The sequence below is a fragment of the Triturus cristatus genome, chromosome 3_2, assembly GCF_964204655.1.
Source record: "Triturus cristatus chromosome 3_2, aTriCri1.1, whole genome shotgun sequence".
Lineage (NCBI taxonomy): Eukaryota > Metazoa > Chordata > Amphibia > Caudata > Salamandridae > Triturus > Triturus cristatus.
The window spans coordinates 590,771,987-590,791,060 of record NC_140584.1 but is presented as its reverse complement, the minus strand read 5'-3'; the positions used below and the strand labels follow the sequence as shown (position 1 = coordinate 590,791,060).

Sequence of the window (19,074 nt, the reverse complement as noted above, 5' to 3'; positions counted from 1 at the left end):
CTGCTGAGTTCCTCAAATGGAACGGGAGCTCATTCCAGGCCTTAGAGGCTCAAGTGATGACGCTTCTGCCCCCACAGCTGGTCTTTTTAATCGGGGGAACTAAGACTTGTTTTGCTCCTGTGGACCGAAGAGTCCTTCCAGGAACATACCATTTAAATTTTTGCCTCAGATGGTCGGGGTCTATTCCATTGAGGGCTTTAAAAGACATGCAGAGGGCCTTAAAACGTACCCTTTGCTTCACAGGGAGCCAGTGTAGTTGTTTTAACTACTTCTTTACAGAGACAACTTTTGAAGTCCCTGTAAGCAGTCTGTCCGCTGCATTCTGTGCGATTTGAAGCCTATTAATGTGCTGTTTTTGGGCACTGAAATATAGACTGTTACAGTAGTCTAGCCGCGCCATAACGAGAGCCGCGATCACTGTCTTAAGACTGCCCTCAGTGAGAAAGAACTTTATTTTCCTTATAATTCTGAGGATTAGGAAACATGCTGAGACCACCGAGCTTATGTGATCGCAAAACGTGAGCTTATTGTCCACGATCAGCCCCAGGTTTTTTGCTTTCCTGGTGGGTGTGGGGCAGACACCCAGCTCTTCTGATCACCAGACTGGTGTCCACAGGTTAGGCTTATTCACAAACATGATGACCTCGGTTTTGCCTGAATTAAATTTTAGGCAATTAGACGATATCCACCCTGAGATGGCCTTCATGAAATCATTAAAAAGCGAGCCCCTGTTTCCTTCTCTTCCCCGTCTCTGAGTGACAACACTATTTGAGTGTCGTCTGCATAGGAGGTAAGTTTGAAGCCATAGGATCTGATCAAGCCTGCCAAAGAAATCACATACATGTTGAAGAGTGTCAGGCTTAACGATGAGCCCTGTGGCACCCCACACGGAAGAGCAAACTGCTTTGATCTGTGGTTGTCCAGTTCCACTGTTTGCGTTCTTTCAGAGAGGATGGACTGTAGAAAATTCCAGGCAGCTCCTTGTATCCCTGCTTCAGACAGCCGGTCCATCAAAACTTCATGATGGACCGTGTCAAAGGCTGCAGACCGGTCTAACATAATCAGAATTGCCTTTCCTCCCCTATCCAGCGCCTCCCTCACTTCCTCTGTGGATTTGATTAGAGCCAGCTCAGTGTTGTGTTCTGCTGTAAACCCATATTGCGATGGGTCAAGTAGATTATTAGTTCGGAGAAATGTGCTGAGCTGGGTATTCATGGCCTTTTCAATAATTTTAGCAGGAAGTGGAAGTTTTGAAATTGGCCTAGAATTGTTTGGATCTTTGGGGTCACGGGTTGGTTTTTTTTAATAGGGGAAGAATAGAGGCCTTATTCCAGTTGCTGAGGAATTTGCCTGTTGTAAGTATGGCGTTAAACAATGGTGTGAGGGCCGACCCTATTACTTCTGGGATTTATTTCAGTACAGATGCCGGACATGGATCCATCGGAGATCCAGATCGAATAGAACTCAGAAGTTTGATCGCATCTGGTGTCTCTAGCAGAGAGAATTTGTCTAAAACAGGTGTGTTTGGTCCCATTGTTTGTGGCATCACCCTTAGCCCCCTGTGACCTAGGCTAAATGAGGAAAAGATGGATTCCACTTTTTGTTGGAATAAATTGGCCAATTTTTCGCAGAGTTCTGGGCTACTTTGGCTCTTGGGAGCCATTGGGGCCGCTAGTTTAGTAATGGTTTTGAAGAGTTCTTTGGGATTAGATTTGGCCTGAGAGATTTGTTCTGCAAATAACTTTTTTTTGGTTTCCAACAGTATTACTTTAAACTGTCTAAGACTTTTCTTATAGCTTTCTTTATCCAAGCTTTTATAGCCTCTCCTCCATACCCATTCTAAACATTTGCAGGCCTATTTTTGCTTTTTTAATTCGTCCAAAAACCAAGGGGCTGACTGTTGAGCCTGTTTAGGGGTCCACTTTTTAACCGGGGCAAGTTTATTACATGCAGCTTCTATCCATTCCGTGTACACAGAGGTAGCTTTGTCTACCTCTAAAGCAGAGGTCTTCAAACTTTTTTGCTCTGAGCCCCCCCCTAAGCAAAATGTTTTAATGTCAAGCCCCCCCCCCCCCCCCCCCCCCCCCCAAAAAAAACTTTACGGAAAGGATTGGTTGAGTGGGAGGGAAAGGGCTGAGCGTAGGGGGCATGGATTATGAAATCATTTCAGGAGTACTTTTTCGATAGCTCATGAACCACACTAAATACAAGACTTCGAAAACATCAAATGAATCAAACGAAAACAGTTATTGACCCCAAAATACTGCCCCCTATACTTGAGGTGTTGTGAGCCCCTCACACTACTGGACATCAAAGCAACTACACTTGCTGCACAAATGATGACTTCAGTCCTGAGTAGCAGGGTATCTCCTCTGCCTCTTATACCCCTTCGCCACTATGCCGGACCATCACTATAATCTTAAAACAGGCCCTTTCAGAAAAAAAGAGCTCCCACATGTGGTCTTCCTTTATCTGCAATAGTTTATTGGTCCTAATGTTAAAAAATAAGCTACCATGCACCATTTTTAAAGTAAAACAGTCATAATTGTGTTTTAGCGGGCCCCTCTGATCCCTGTACCCCAGTGCGGCGGAACCTGCTTCACTAATGTTAGCTACTGCCTTGCAAAGAGGGCAGTCTCCTCTAACGTTTGTTAAAAACATGGACTCCTATCTAGCCACACACCCTTCTCTGCCATCTCTCTGAGGCCAAACAAAGGTGTATCCACTGCATTAATTTTTCCCCTCCTGTGGGCTGTTGCACTGAGGCCCTAATCAACACTGACAAGTGCACAGTGCGCCCTAATGCTGAGGAAGGAATGATAGTAAACAGCCATAATTAAGGTTCAGCTGGCTCCTCATACCTCTGGCTCCTGGTGCCACTGTACCTGCAGTACCAGTGATTCTTTCTGCACCATTATGTTAAAAAGCAGCAAGGATAACCTGTGCTCTGATACTAACAAGGAAAATGGGCACCCACTTCACGGTAAGACTCCCATAATTGACCAGCAGTGGCCACTTACACACCTGACAGCATTACCTGCTGCACTAATAGATGGCCCTTTTTAATATATAAAAAAGGCTCCCTTTAGATAGTCCTCTTCCTTGGGGTATCTCTCTGAGGAAGCGGTGTTTGGCCATTTGTAACCATAAAAATGAAGCCCTCACACAGTGCTTTCTCTTCTGGGCCATCTCATTGACTATATTTATGAATCTCACTCTTTTCCTCTTTTTCCTTGACCATTACTCAGAGATCCCAGAGCTCTGTATCTGAATGGGACCCTGCTGACTTCCTCCCTGCTACCCCCTGGACTTACCTTTTACAAAAACAACTACCACTGAATGGTTAGTGCTGACTTTGAGGTACCGCTGCTTGAAAGCAAGGGCGGGGTAGTAGTGCAAACAGTTAAAGAAGAAACAAGGCTTTTTTTTGCATTTTAAATAGTGCGTACTCGACCCGAAGGTATCAGAGCACTTTACATGAGCACCAGTTGCATTACAGAATCACAGGATGTTTGAGCCTCCCGTCAAGACTCAAACCTTGTTCCCCAGCTTTAAGGTCGGCCAGTATGGCTGTTACACTACATCCTCTTACCAGCCCATAATTGAATAGTCACTTAATTCCAGGGCCACTGGAATTGTACGTTTCTGAGACAGAAGCGTTTTCTGCATTGTTATGGGTTTATCACATTTCCTACATAACCCATCTGTTGCATAATCTGCAGATTTGAACAATAAAATGTGATTCTAGTTCAAAGGGATCAAAAATTATGTAAAACGTGGCTGGTGACATGTGTTCCAGAGCAGTAGAATGTCCTTCATAAAGTTTCATTGGTCATCTTGCAGTTGCTTATTGATATATTTGGGTCTTGAATTGGTGCTAATTAGGTATATTTCACCTCAGTGTTACCATTACTAAAAACGAAAAAAATGAAATAAAGCTAACCACAAAATGAGTCAGATTATGCTACACAATTTTAGTTTTCTTCCTGCATAATTTAATCAACTGTGTTGCATAATTTGGTCCTCTCTTACCACATAATTCCAATGGCCCTGATTAATGCGTCAAAGTGACAACGTGTTTTTGTTAGAGGTATTGTAAGGATGTTATACTTCAGAAAATGCTTACATTAGGTACAGTCTGATCACTTATTATTAAAGGCTATATTTTGTAGGAAAGTGTTTTTATTTCAAACACTGCATCACTTGCAGAAGCCTATGTTAGACGGTGTGTAATGCAACTTCACTTTATTTTTCAGTGAATCTGTTTGCTCTGTTAGTTCTTTTCCTTTAGGCAACTTATTGACACTCCCTGACCTCCCTTCACAGCAATCTGGGCTTCCTGTAAATGAAGACAGCCAGGAAATGCAGTAGATAAATAAGGCCACAGTTCCAGGCCATCTTCATTTACATGTAATTAGAGAGGCATTTGCACCCCCCTTGGAAACCATCCACGGACCCCCAGAGGGGGCGCGCACCACAGTTTGAAGACATCTGCTCTAAAGGAAGCGGAGGCAGGGTATTCTTTAATGCCTCCTCTAACTCATCGCAGTCTACATTCTTCCAGGCTCTTTTTCCAATCTTCCTTGTGGGTTCTGATCTAGGTTTATGGCCCTTTGACTCTTTCAACTCGAAGAGAATGGTGCTATGATCGGACCACACCAACGGGAGTACCGAGGTGTACGCCAGATTTGGATTGTTGGAGTAAATTCCATGCAGCCTGTGCCCTTTGCTATGTGTTGGCAGTCCAATCAGCTGCTTCAGGTCACCTGCCTCCATCACTTGCTCCAGTGTGATAGTATCTGAGTCGGATTGAACCTCAAGATGGAAATTAAAATCCCCAAGCACCGTAAAGGAGTCTGAACATAGCCCTTCTTCGAGTAGCGTCCCCAACTGCTCTAAAAAGCCACCCCTGGGGCCTGAAGGGCGATAGAGAAGTACCCCCTTGAAGGTGCTATGATGCGAAGTGTGTAGGCTAAATGAAAGAAGTAGAAACGAGGACAGGTGGGACTTTACTTTGTATAGGAAAAAGGATTGCTATACATGATAATACTCACAATCAGCCAGCAGCATTCGATAGTTACAAAGCCGTTCCAGAAACACAGGTCCTGTAGCTGGCCCATGCTTATTTACGAGGAGGGCAGAATGGGAAAGATACATCTGAACAAAGAATTTATAGCAATGGCGATGGCCCAGTATTTTTGCACACATTTAGCACTGTTGTAGAGAAAGTCCACTTCGCCATCAACTGAACTCCTGCTGGGTTACTATGTGTATTACTGCAGAGCCCTTTCATACAGCTGGAATGGATTTTCAATCCTTCCTTCATTCTCCCTGTGCATAAGTTTAAATGAAAATATGTGATGGCATATTACGAAACCTGGTATCCTGAGGCAATATTTTTAAGCAAAAGTCACCATAGCTCAGAGAGCCAATATAGCGATGGAGATCTTCTTTCTGACTGTTTTTCTGAAAGAAAGTCTTACCGACCAAGGCACACTATTTGTTTCCAAACTGAGACAAATATGTCACAAATAGAAACACATACATCGGCCTACCTATCACAGATAGGCTGGTGGAACATTATTATGCCACCATTAAAAATCTGCTAAAAAGTAATGCATGAAGGGGGAGGAATTGGGAAAAACTGATACTTTTAGTGGTGTTCTGATGAAAACCTCATGAACAGGCTTTTTCGGGGTATTCCCAATTTTAATTGCTTTGTAGAAGAATACACAGATTATTAGATATGGTCAGAGAACAATGGAAAGAGCAGACTAACACTGTAAGAAATCCAGGTTAGGTTAAAAATCCAGGTTAGGTTATGTATGTCAGTAAAAACCATATGTTAACTGTTACACAGATAATAGGAATGAATATGGTGAAAGCAACAGCATTATTTACAAGAAAGGAGGTCAACTCAAGGGGGTTCAACCAAATGATTTACTGCTACTACAGTTACTCTCCCAGAAAAATACAATGTTAGCCAGATGGTAGGGTCCTTATAAAATGTTTAAAAGAATACATTTAAACCATGTGTCCAAGAGAGATGTCAGGAAAATGAAAAAAGGACCAAATCCTATCATGTTAATTCATTAAAACCTTTGGAGGGACCAGAGTGTCAATAACAAGAATGCACTCTATTAATACTCACTATAATCACTAAATTCCACTGAATGTTCGCCCGAAAGCTCGGGGTTGTTTCCCCTGCACCTGTACTCCCTTTGATTACTTAAGTTAATCTTCAAAATATCTCAAGTAACAATTCTTACTGTAGCAAATCCCACAGAGCTCCCAGTACTCTTACTTTCTGCCATCGATGGCCAAAGCGCACGGCCACCTTGGTTACTGTTGTGGCTTTCTAAAGAATACCTTGATTAGTGAAGAGGATAGGTAAAGAAGACAAGGGTCACTGAATTGGATCCGCAAACATAATAAGGTTCCCCTGATTATGGGAGCCTATCCCTAAAGAGCACCATTGCCTGTGAACACTGCAGAAGATGTGCAAAGAGCACATAGTTCCCTGTAAAGTTGCACTTGCTCGCCCAAGCTCCTCTCGATTTCTTCTCTGGATCTCCAAAGAGCACAAGATTCTCCTGAATACATCAGTAGATTTCAAAGAACACAAGGTCTCTCTGACTGCTGTACTAGATCCCACGCACAGCTGGAGATTTCCTTATATGACGTACAGTAACCCATTCCTAGAACAAGGTCCAATCACTTGTGTCAGACACATCACTTGTGTCACACACCCTTATTATCAAAGTCTCAGATCACCTTGAAGACTGCAGGGGACACTGTCATAGCTCATGTTTCTTTTCATGCCACCTCTCGGTTGCTCAACGTTAGGCTGATTGCTCTCACTGAGCTGCGATGATGCACAGCGTGACCCCAACTGTGGCGATGGTCATTCCCAATGCTGCTCCTGCAAAAACAACAGTAGGTCAAGAGAGGCAAGGAAATGCCCTAGCCATTTACAACATTCAGAAGAACAAGCATAGATAGAACACAACTAATTACAGCATTCATGATAAAACAAGCATTTACAATGCAATAGGTCTCGCATTTACGCGTGTTTGAGCTATTGGCATTGGAAATTACAATGCCTTTTATTTATGTTTTGGTTTTTAAAACATAAATAAAAGGCATTGTCATTTACAATGCCAATAGGTTAAACTGGTGTAAATGCTGGACCTATTGCATTGCAAATGATTGTTTTATTTTACGTCGAAGGTTGCCTGTGGCCCTTCGTCGAGATCAACTTATAATTGCCCCCGGGAAGAGGAGGACGGAGTTATTGTGTGGAGGTGGTTTGCTCTGGGACCACAGTTATACAAATAATCAAACGTGCACCATCAGTCATAAACCCTGTATACATAGATACTTGCATCAATAACCCCTCATAAAATGATACTTGTTGCAAATGATCCCCAGAATCCATTCAAGGCAGTACATAGTTCAGAGAGGTGCATGTATTTGCCTAATTTCCTTAAATTCGGGTCAAATTTGCACTCACATTGGAAGTCCCAGATGGGCCTATAATGTGTTACCTGGGAGGACGCCATGTTCCCTTTCAGAGACCCTGCAGAATCATCAACGTCAATGTAGCTTTTTGGCAAAAACAGCATAACCTGTCAAACTGTGTTCACCCTGATCATTTAAATCAATGCCAACTAAATCAAGGTGATGCCTGAAGCTGTCATTGGCGGAGTGCGCATAACACTGATCTGAAAAACCATCAACTGCCAAAAGATACAGCCAAAATCAATGAAGACCTGTTATGTGAACCTCTGTGTACGCATTACATTTTCATAACACGTCTACTGTACCAACATAGCTCAAATGTGATCAACCACCATTCCTCCATATTGTTAACGACAGATTTAGTTGTGTCATGGAAAACCCTTCACTGAAATGGCCTTTTACCTGAATGCCTCCTATTTCAACCACTCGACCGTGGTCGTCGCAGTGGAATTTATGAGCTGCACCCTTCAAATGTCGTAGGACATTGCTGCTTCCGGGACCCTCCTGGGACTCGAATATACAACTTCCCTTGAAATGCAGGTCGGGCTGAAGCAGCAGTTTTTTGTTTTAAATAAAGTATTTGCTTGGTCGCATGCCGTGCTGACAAAACGTCTTCGAAAGAACTTTTAGCCCTTATGTATTTCAAGTTGGATGCAAAGCTCCCATTCACCTCGCGATCGATAATGGCGCCCGTTAGTCATCAAACTCCTTACAGTGGCATCCCTCCAGCGCACTGGCCAGAGGGCTTCCTTTCGCCCCACATGCCTTTCGCTGCCTGACCTACATTGTGAACCGGGGCAGATCGCCACTAATCCACTGCGAACGACCCTTAAAACCTCCGGGAAAGCAGCTCATGTGACAGCCAGCCAGTGTGTGTCTCCTTTAATCCCATGACAAAGCTAGCACCCATTTCTTTTTACCACGTGACAGAACGCGTGTAATCTCCAAATAATCCAAATGGTTAAGCGCGGCCGCAAAAGTGAAAGCGGCGCGTGACAAATGAATTAAATAAGCAAGCACGGTCCCTAAAGTGAAAGAGGATCGCGCATAGTACCATAACCGCCAATATGTATTTAATCTGCCGCAATGTTAAGCGAACATACACAAATGGTAAAAAAAAAGTGCCTACCCAGCAATTAAAGGACACTGGATAACGCCGCAAGTCAAAGCTCCAGTCCGGGTGAGCGGGGCCAAAAGGAGACAGGGCGGTAACAAGAAGGGACTAAAAAGCCTCCTTTTCAATGGGAAGCCAGCGTTTAGCATAAACGCTGACGCAACCCAATCAGAATGATGGCCGGGGCTTAAACTCAATTTCCCAAAAATCCCGATTACAAGAAGCCTCGCAGAGCGAGCACCGCATGAGCACTGCAACGCTTGGCGAGACCTAAAAAGGGAGACACCAGTCACTCACAGTCTTTCTGGGGACAGGCAAAGGAAGACACCAGCCATTTACACCATTCCCAAAGATCAACAAGCACTTCATCCCATTGATGATGGCAGGCCAGGAAATGTGGCAGATATTCACAGCCTTACTGTGGACAATGACTGGAGGGCCCTAGCCACCACATTGCAACAGACAGACCAGGGAACACAAAACACTCAAAGCACTGTGAAGGGCAACTAAAGGAAGACACAAATCAATCATAATTATAGTTTTCACTTCAATCGATTCAGGAAGCTTCACAAAACACTCACATGAAGGACAATAACAAAAATATGGCCCACTTAAAGGACACCCAGAAGATTATCACCAATGGGAAAACCTCTACAAGCAGAAACATCACATTAACTTACGCATTCCACCCAGCTCTTCACCCAGCACCATACCAGCTCCAACAGTGAAGACAGAAGCCAAGGAGTTGCAGATGGGCACGGCCAGAGACAGGTCTGAAAGACAAAGCACAGGGTTTAGCAAAGCCCCGGATGCTGCACTCAAGCTAATACTGCAGGCATCATGATCTTAAATGAATGGAAATTTAGTGCAGGGCAGAAGATTTAACTTACAGTAGCTCTAATTTATTGAGTCTGATCCTACTAATCTAAAAGCTAACAATTGACTAATGGCCTGTTCATAGTACCTTGAAAGGTTTGGAACCCAAAATTACAGAGTTAATATTCTAAGCTGATCAAAAAACAGGACATATCAAAACGGGAAAAAGTTCAACCACTGTGCTTGTACGGAAGACACTACATTTCCCATTATGCGCGATAGTGAAGATAGTGTCTTTTTAGCTACATGAACACACCTTATGTAATGATGTCTAATGGCGATTATTGAACCACTGATATGCAACGTACAAATCACCTGAAAAGTAAAATTAAAAAATCAAAGAGGCTTCACTTAGTTTTAAAACGCTTGAAAAATGTGCACAATTTATGTAAGCTTCATGAAGAAACAAACCTTAAAATACTGTCAATTTTACTGGGCAATGTTTTTGACGTTTCACCTGGAATAGGCAAGACTGGGCATTGTGACAGTGAATTTGGAGTCTACAGCAGCACAGAAATACACTGCTTTGCGGAGGAGTTTCAGAACACATTGTGACCAAAATACAGTTTTAATGTCTGTACCGTTGAGCCACAAAGGTCGTAATGCATAGATATGACTATGCAATGAGCATTACATGTCTTCTACCTGGCACATGTTCCGTAAAAGCTCATTTTGGAAGAAGGGCCTTCAACGCACCGCTCCTCTAAAATGCAGAACCTTAGATTTTTATCTTTAAAGCACGATTTGAAATTAAAACTGTACACCTATTCTCAAAGAATGCATGCATGCGCCTGCACCCTCTCTGAACCTTGGACAGGTCAGACTGGAGGCACTGCGTTGACTACTGGAGGTAGGGTGGCTCCATCCCTAGGGCATAGCTGTCGGAGTCCTGGTGAGTCTGATGGATCCCTGCCCCTCTCAATGCGCCGTACAGAGGGAGGGGCTCAGGGTGCGGCGGATCCAGGAAGCAAGGCTCACACTGGGCCTGTCCTCCAGCTCCTTCTCTGACGTCGTACATGAGAACCTAACTGCCTGACAATAGAGCCTGCGGCAGCAACCACCAACGCTGGTGCCCTTTTCCTTGGCTCGCCATCTCCCACCTACCCCCGACACAGACTTGTAGTGTGGGATAAAGGAAATGCCGGACACAGGAGTATGATAAGATCCTTTAAAAGTGTATTACTTCAAACCCACAATGGCGAGCCCTCATCCAGTTCGAGATCAGCAGCCAAATGACTTAACCTAAAACTCTAGAACTGGATGAGCACTCGTAGCCTAGGGTAGTTAATACAGTTTAGAACACAAGATACACTTTAAACATAAACACTGCACAAACAGTGACGCGTGAGAATGGAACAGCAAGAGAAAACAATGTACATGAATACCACATCACCCCCTAGCTTATACAGAAACAAATCACGTAAGAATACAGTCCCGAAATTTTGAGGGTAATTTGATTGAACACTGGCTGCAAGTAGCCATGCCATCCTGGCACATTTCATTTTGCATACCTGGAAGTTCTTTGCTATTACCACTGACTTTGAGAATAGATCCCAGCTTCATCTCCACCAACACCATCATTGATGCTTGGTGTTTGGGCTGCTTGATCAGACAAAATTTCAACATCATAACTCAGAGTTGAGTCCTCAACCTCTTCCCTGTCAGCAAAAATACGCGTAAAAATGTACACTTGCTCTTCATTTAGGCGGATTATATTATCCTTATTCCACCAAGCTTTCCCATCGAGCAACACACAAGGCTTGCTGACTCTGACAATACGCACAGGAAGAGAAAATTTGGACTGCCCTTTGGTCACTCTATCCGTTTTTTTAATGAGCATACAATCATTAATAGCAAAATGTGCGTTTTTGACTTTGTACTTTCCATCGTGCAATAATTTCTGTGCTGACTGGCTGGCTGCTATCCTGTTCCTTATGAGTTGTGCGTCCTCTTCCTCAGCTCTCCTTTTAGTTAGATCTATAATTTAAGGAACCAGTTAGGTATGAGTTTAGATCTGACTTCCCTTCCTATGAGTGCTTTGAACGGGGTAGCCCCAGTGGTAGAGTGAGGAGATGTTAGGCATGCCCAAACCCTCACTTGCGAAAAATCAGCCACATTTATGTTAGCTGACAGAGCAATTTGAATGCCTTCTTTAAGGAACCGGTTAGACATCTTAACCAAACCATTGGAAGAGGGACTATATAGAGCAACTTGCAAATGCTTTACATCAAACTTCTTCAAAAAGGTTTCCATTTATTTTGAGACAAAATGCATTCCATTTGCAGTAACAATGAAGCTAGGAGAACCCTCCACCTTAAAAATGTTTTCAATGAAACCATTTACTGTAGAAGAGCTGGCCATCTCAACAAAGGAATAATATATCCACTTTGAAAAGTAGTCAATGGCCACTGGCAAATACTTCTTGTCAGTAGGAAGCAGATTAAAAGGCCCAGAAAAGTCTAAAACTATTTTTTCCCACGAACGTCCTGGAAAAAGAACTGGATGCAAAGGTTTCTTGGACATCTTCCAATGTTTGTCAGAGACAACACACTGAGGACAAGCGTCAACCAGATTAGCGACCTGTTTATCCAGTCCCGGCCACTAGTAGACCTGTCTAATTTTCTTGGTAGTAGCCGAACTTCCCAAATGTGCCTTATTGGCTATACCAATAATTTTCTGTCGGAGACTCGTGGGTGGTACAAACAGTCCATTCCTAGTGCAGATCCCATCCTCAAATGATAATTCCTCAACAACCTGATTGGAACACCTCATCTCACTATTGAGTGTTTTCTCAGATGGCCACCTGTTTTTGATACAACATTCAACATTCTTCAATGTAACATCATCAATCATAGCTGTGCACCATTCATCTTGAAAGACAGACCCATGGCAAGCAAGTACATCATCAACCAGCCCCACTACACACTCTTTGTAAGAACTTTCCAGAGAATCATGTTCTGTGAAACAGGAAAGCGTGATAAATAATCTGCCTGGATGTTCTTTCCACCTTGAATGTATTTGACTATCAAATCAAATTCCTGTAACTTCGATAGTAACCGAACTAAACGGGTAGATGCCCTCCCCAAGCCATTCTAAGCCAAAAGAATTTACCAGTGGCCAGTAAAGATCGCGCATGAGTTGCCCCAGATATAGGTTTAAAGATTTTGCACTGCCCAAACTATGGCCAACACCTCTCTTTCGATGGTGCTATAGTTGCTCTCAGCACTCGACAATGCTCTAGAGGCAAATGCTATGGTATATTCTTGCCTATCAACCCACTGACCAAAGACAGCTCCAAGCTTTTTGAGGCTGGCGTCAACTGTGATGAAAGATTTATCTGTAGATACAAAGGGTCGCAGACTGGGCGCATTCACCACCAAAAGTTTAACTTCTTCAAACACAGAATTAATTGTAATCGTTCCACTCAAACTTAGTACCTTTGTTGAGCAGTTATCTTAATGGTTACACTGTCTGAGCATACATACCCTGCTACAAATCTGCCCTAATATTCACACAGACCCAAGAAGGAACGCAACTCTTCCTTATCCATAGGAGTTGGAGCACACTTAATGGCCTCCACATTGCAAAACTTAGGTTGAATCCCCTTACCTGAAATGAATGAATGAATGAGGTGCCCTAAGTATTCAACCTCCTGTACTGGAAGCTTGCACTTGCTAGGTTTCTCTGTCATACCTCTTGTCTGAAGAGTACTCAACACTTTAAGCAAAGCCAGTACCTGTTCTTCCTCTGTACCTGTGTAAATGAGTATGTCATCTTGAAATGCCTGCGCATGTGGCATATCCCGAAACGAGCCATCAATCAACTTTGGAAAAACACTGGCCGCCGATTTGAGTCCGAAAAGCAGCCTCAAGAGTATGAAATCACCAAACCACAAAGTCACAAAGGCGGTGAGTGACTGAGACTCCTCTGAGAGCTGTATTTGAAGCTAGGCTGAATGCAAGTCAATAATTGAAAAGAACTTAGAGAAACCAATATTAGATAGCATCTTTTGAATGTGTGGAAGTGGATGACAATCAACCACAATATTCTGGTGGAGCGATCTCAAGTCCACAAATAACCTGAGATCCCCAGTTCTTTTCTTGGTCAAAACGATGGGAGATACCCATTCAGACGCATCGATTGGTGCAATAATTGTTTCCTCCCTAAGTTTTGCTCATAACACTTTCAGATCCTCTCTGATACTCAGAGGCAGAGGTCTAACCTTTTGCACTACAGGTAGGGCATTTTTCTTAAGTCTAATGCTATGCTCAAACCCCAATACTGTGCCACCCACATCCCTAAACACACCAGGATCTGACTCAAACATCTTGGCAACAATGTCATTCTTAAGCTTAATGGACAATAAATCTAAACGTGGCTTTCCCAAAACAATGGGAGGATCCTGCCCAGGACAAAAGATGATGCCAAGCTTTGCCAAATCCCTCCATTCAACAATATCCCTTCCTTACACTTCTACGTACACCTTCGTGTATAGACCTTCACAAACACACTATGGTGGACCAGAAAAATCGGAGAAGGTCTATGTTCTGTCCCCAAAAGCCTTGGGATTAATGTCGGGAGAAGATAAAACTGTCTCAACTGGCCACAACCTGAAGAATGTGTGATAAGCCAAGACGGTGACAGGAGCCCCTGAATCTGCCATCACAAGTACCTGCTTACCATCTATCATTGCATCCACAATGGCTCCTTTAATTATCTGTCCTGAAGCAAGAGATGCAACTGTGGGCAAATCAACAGTTAACAGAACGTTCAAAAATGTGTTTGTGCTTTCACGCATTATAGTCTCAAAATGCTCCACATTCGCATTACTAATCTTTACTGTTGTTATTACTTAACCCAGTTGTCGCTCCCCTACAGACGCCTTGAAAATGGCCCACCTTGTGGCAACGATTACACCTCCTACCAACCGCAGGACAAGATGGACAATTTCCGATGTGGTTCCTTGACTCACACCTGAAACATATCTGTTGCCCACAACTTTGTTGACTTCTCTGAACCCTACTGTCATTTATAGGTTTGTTACTCACCGAACACACAACCTCCTTATTAACAGCACTGATAGCCGTTTGCAATTACCCTGCGTGATTGGACAACACCTTTGAGGTAACAATAGATCTCTCACTACTTTTAGCTATGTCTATTGTTTCCGCCGAAGTGGGATTACGACATGTAAGTAGGCGCTCCTGTATTTTTTTTAACAAAAACAATAGAACACAAATTGGTCTTGTGGTTCAACAACTCCTTTGGCAGTGGCCATAATAGGCTACCCAAACAAGAGATCTTGGAAAAGGCCAAAAGTTTGGAGAAGCAGGTAAGCAAGTAGCAAACGCCCTAAACTAGGAAAATCTCACCAGTATTCAAAACAGCTTGCATAGTGCGTAATTAGCAAAATTAAACGGAAGTCCAGAGTGCCTCAAATGAAGGATGGCCCCTCAAAAAACCTGGAGCACAGCAGGGAGCAGTTTCAATGCTCTCGATCGTAACCGGTACAGGCGAAACCTTTTTTCCACTTCAAAATGGCCACACGTTGGCATGCCGAGCTGACATCACACAGCATGCCAGCCTTCCAAACGCAACGAGGCTTGGAGATTCCTCAACATGCGAGCGCTTCCACAGGAAGACGTCCCACTGTAACGCACCCGCCGTAATAGTTTTCCTTAAGGGAATGAGCGCCCACAGCTTACAGAGCACTCTCACGTGTAGCTTTTGGTATACTCTCTCCGTTTACCACGGACCGCTGCTGAAAGGAGGGCACCCAGGGAACAATACAGGGAACAGCAAAACACCACAGTTTCCAGCAGTTCACAGCTTCCCCTCTTTCCATCATCCTTGCAATGGCTGGCTCCGGACTCGAAAACAGCTGCTGCCCAGGAAAACAGCAGTCGGTGGGTCAAGGTGAAATCCAAGATAATAAAGTTCACCCCACTCCTGGTACTATAAATTTAGTGTGGGATAAAGCAAATTCCATACACAGGAGTATGGTAAGATCCTTTAGAAGTTTATTACTTCAGACCCACGACGGTGAGGGTCCAGTTCAAGATCAGCAGCCAACTGACTGAACCCAAAACTCTAGAACTGGATGAGCACTCGCAGCCAAGGGTAGCTAATACAGTTTAGAACATAAGATACACTTTAAACATAAACACTGCACAAACAGTGACGCATGAGAATAGACCAGCAAGAGAAAACAAATTACATGAGTACCACAAGGCTCCATTTTGACATCTCTCCTTCTTGCCCAGTTTTCTGGTGCTCGGGAGAATCAGCGAACTTAGGGAGAAGTATCATTGGTGCGCTCTTTTTTGAGCAAGCTCAGGGAGCCTCAGGACAGCCGCTCTCGCATGACCTGTACCACAATTGCTGCTGCGGCCGTAGCACCTGAGGATAGTTTGCAGGCAGAAAATGCCATAGCGGTATGCTATCAATGTACTGCTGCTATTTTGAGCCCCCACTCCGTATTGCCTGCAACCTGGTTGAAGCTCCATAGTCTTTCCCTCCCACTATAGCTACCTACCTTCACTTCAAAGGCACCACCTTCTCCAAGAGACTGGGAGGTTGAGAGCCGGGCTTGAAGCTGTTATACAACTGTTAGAGAAGTTAGGTGTCAAGTGGAGAAGAGGGTCCTAGAGTCCCGGGAGGCCCATGTTGCCTCGCGTTTCTGTTGAAGGCCCTTATGACGGTACAAGATAAAGCGAGGCCCTCTCTCAAGTCTTCCATCACAATTACACCTTCTCCCCAAAAAAGTAGCTATCGGTCATCCGCACACCTCGATCCCCAGACAAGAAGAATTCGATACAGGGCTGGTTGTGGTGGTGGTGTAGTCAGAGAAGGTGGCAGCGATGCAGCTTGCAGCTCAGGCGTAGGCGAGTACAGCTGAGCTTTAATTTCACTCAGCTAAGCTTCTATCCGCAAAGTTGTTGTTCATTCGGCGCATCAGGCCACTCTGATCATGACTCCCGCTGTGTTGGTCAAGGGTGAATGTGCAGCAGGGCGGTTGGTACACACAAGTTACCTCCTATGTCATTTTGGCACTGCGCTCTGATCACTGCCCATCATTTTAAATACAAACTTGGAGCAAGTATTTGGGGCATTCCTTGTAAAACTATACAATAACAATGACAGTTAGAAAACTTAGCATAAGAACTATTGCATCAGGAAACCCTCTGTGGCTCAATACGTAAAATCATCCAGGTATAAATAACTGTTTACGCAGATTACATATGGTCTCCCAACTATTCCCTCCTTCTTTATAACGAACATATTGAGAGCTAAATGATTAGTCCCTAAACAAAGGAAAATCGATAGATACATTTTTATTGTTTCAAGTTATTTAAAACCATCACAATAAAAAACAACATCGTTCTTAAAACAATAAAAACGAAGAAAAGACATGATATAGCTCAATCAATTCAAACATTTAACATCCTTTAAAAGCCATGGCCAGCCGAACAATCGCACTACTGCACAATGTACCCAATTGGGGACATTATCCAATAAAGTGCACGATGCAGTGTTATACAACAAGATGGTTTTGGAATACTGACTGAGTACGTGGATAATTTTGATCACATATGTGCATAAGGCTGTGCAACTCTTTCGTGACTTGTAAACCACAGGTCACGTTTTTTGATGCATTTATACAAGCGCACCTGGGACGGAGCGCATTAAGAGTGCATGCACGCCAAACTTGAGAACTATAAAGGTAAAAGAAGGATTGAATACGAGACAGGGTGTGCTTCAGTTTAACTTCTAATGACCTACAGTGGGCCAGGCAGATAAAAAGGATTCATTAAAACATCTTCGGGAGCTGTTACAAGTTACATTTTGTCCTCAAAGGTAACAGTCATTGAGTTGGAAAATCCTGTGAAATAAGATGCAAGCAACGACCAGACATATACACAACAACTTTGTTAGGCATCGATGGCCCAAAATAATTTTCTTTGGCCGGCAAGCAATTTATAAGCTCAGGGTTCTATAACAGGAACGAGGGCAACAAATAGATTGTTCTTAGTAAAGTGCTCAGTGCAATAAGAACTGGCAGACAACTCCTGCAGCGCACCCGGTAACTGCAGTGCAAACTCAAAGATTAGGGTAAAGTGCAACTGCCACAGGATGGGGAGGCCCATTACGCTACGATCTACTAGTCAGATTCTTTGAGGTAAGGGACGGACGGTCAGAAACAGCTCCAAGCAGATTGAAATTTGAAAAGTACCTGGTGCAATAAAATCTGGCAGGCATCAATGTGGCAAAGCCAGTAAGTAAAGTGGAATTTGTATGGATTAATTAAGGTAAAGTGCTAATGGAAAGTCATGCGGAGATCCATTTTAGCTGTGCTGTAAGAGTCTGCTTTTTGAGATGAAGAGCCTGAGATCAAAGACAGGTCCAACTGGGGTGGGTCTACTAGGACCCCACCACCACAGGCAGACCAGCTGTGGCCTCACCTTCTCGCCAAAGATGTGGAGGCTTCAAAGAAAGAGACAAGAGTCTAGAAATTCCCCAGTTTAGCGTCTCTCTAGCAGTCATTCAATAGCTTGAGTGCTTCTCTGAGGAATTTCACGCATCTTACTGATAGCTGCACATGACCACCACTCAGACACGCAGCGATAGCCGTGTTGCACTGCGTGATGCAGAGTTTGCGGAACAACGATTTTAGCCAATAGCACCTTCAATTCTTTAACCTCTTCAGTGCCCATGACGAGATAGTCTCGTCATGGAGCACGGTTGCGCTGTGCCCATGACGAGACTATCTCGTCATGAACCCCACCCACTAGTGCAACGCCCGGCACAGGAGGGGGAAAGGGCGTGGCACTGAAGGGGTTAAGGCTTGACACGCATATCACGTGGGTCAGACTTTCCTTCATATAATTGCATAAATGCAGTGCTTCATTTGAGAGGGTGGTTTCCGATGCTCGGCACTAGCACTTAATCGTCAATACCGATGCTTATAGTATTAACTCGACCCAAAGGTATTGGAGTGCTTTTTATGAGCACCAGTTATGGCTACATTCATTTTTTGTAGGCACGCTGAGATTAAGTGATTTGCCCAGAATGACAGGATGTTGAGCCTACATTGAGACTCGAACCCGATTCTCCAGCTCCAACATTGGCAGCTCTGGCTGTTACGCCACATCATCTACCCACTTGTAGGGAATCATGGTTAGTAGTTAGTTCCGTTACAGGCGGTGCTTCTAGGAGCAATAGGATGGTGCAAGCTGTCTCCTGACGAGACCCAATGTGTGACCTTTTAGTGGAATTAAGCCACATCTCATCCTCAAGAGATCTTTTTAAAGGCACATTTTTTATGGGGCAGGCTAGATATAATGCTTTCCCTGGTTCTTGGTACAGAGTCTCACATAAACCAACGTGGCCTTTTCGAGAAAGATCTGGTTAGTCATCTATTCTATTCCAGATTGTATTTTAGCTATTTTAACCAACAATTTTGCAGTGAGATTCGGGGGTTAGATTTTGTTTAAAAATGTTGGACACGTGAAGGGGTTCCATTGATTCCCTCAGGTAGGGATACCAGAGGAATGTTTTGTCTT

At 43.8% G+C, this 19,074-nt stretch overlaps 1 protein-coding gene across 6 annotated transcripts in view; it reads right to left on the bottom strand.

Moving 5' to 3' along the window:
• Window positions 1-5,926: 5,926 nt before the first annotated feature.
• The window catches only part of TMEM234 (transmembrane protein 234), a 107,533-nt gene continuing 94,385 nt past the window's right edge, over window positions 5,927-19,074 (bottom strand). For all 6 annotated transcript variants that reach the window (XM_085648419.1, XM_085648418.1, XM_085648423.1 and 3 more), the window contains 2 exons: window positions 9,316-9,408; window positions 5,927-6,922 (listed from right to left, as the gene is read on the bottom strand). In XM_085648419.1, the coding sequence (XP_085504545.1) occupies window positions 6,858-6,922; window positions 9,316-9,408 (158 nt within the window). In that variant the 3' untranslated portion in view covers window positions 5,927-6,857. The remainder of the gene's footprint in view (window positions 6,923-9,315; window positions 9,409-19,074) is intronic.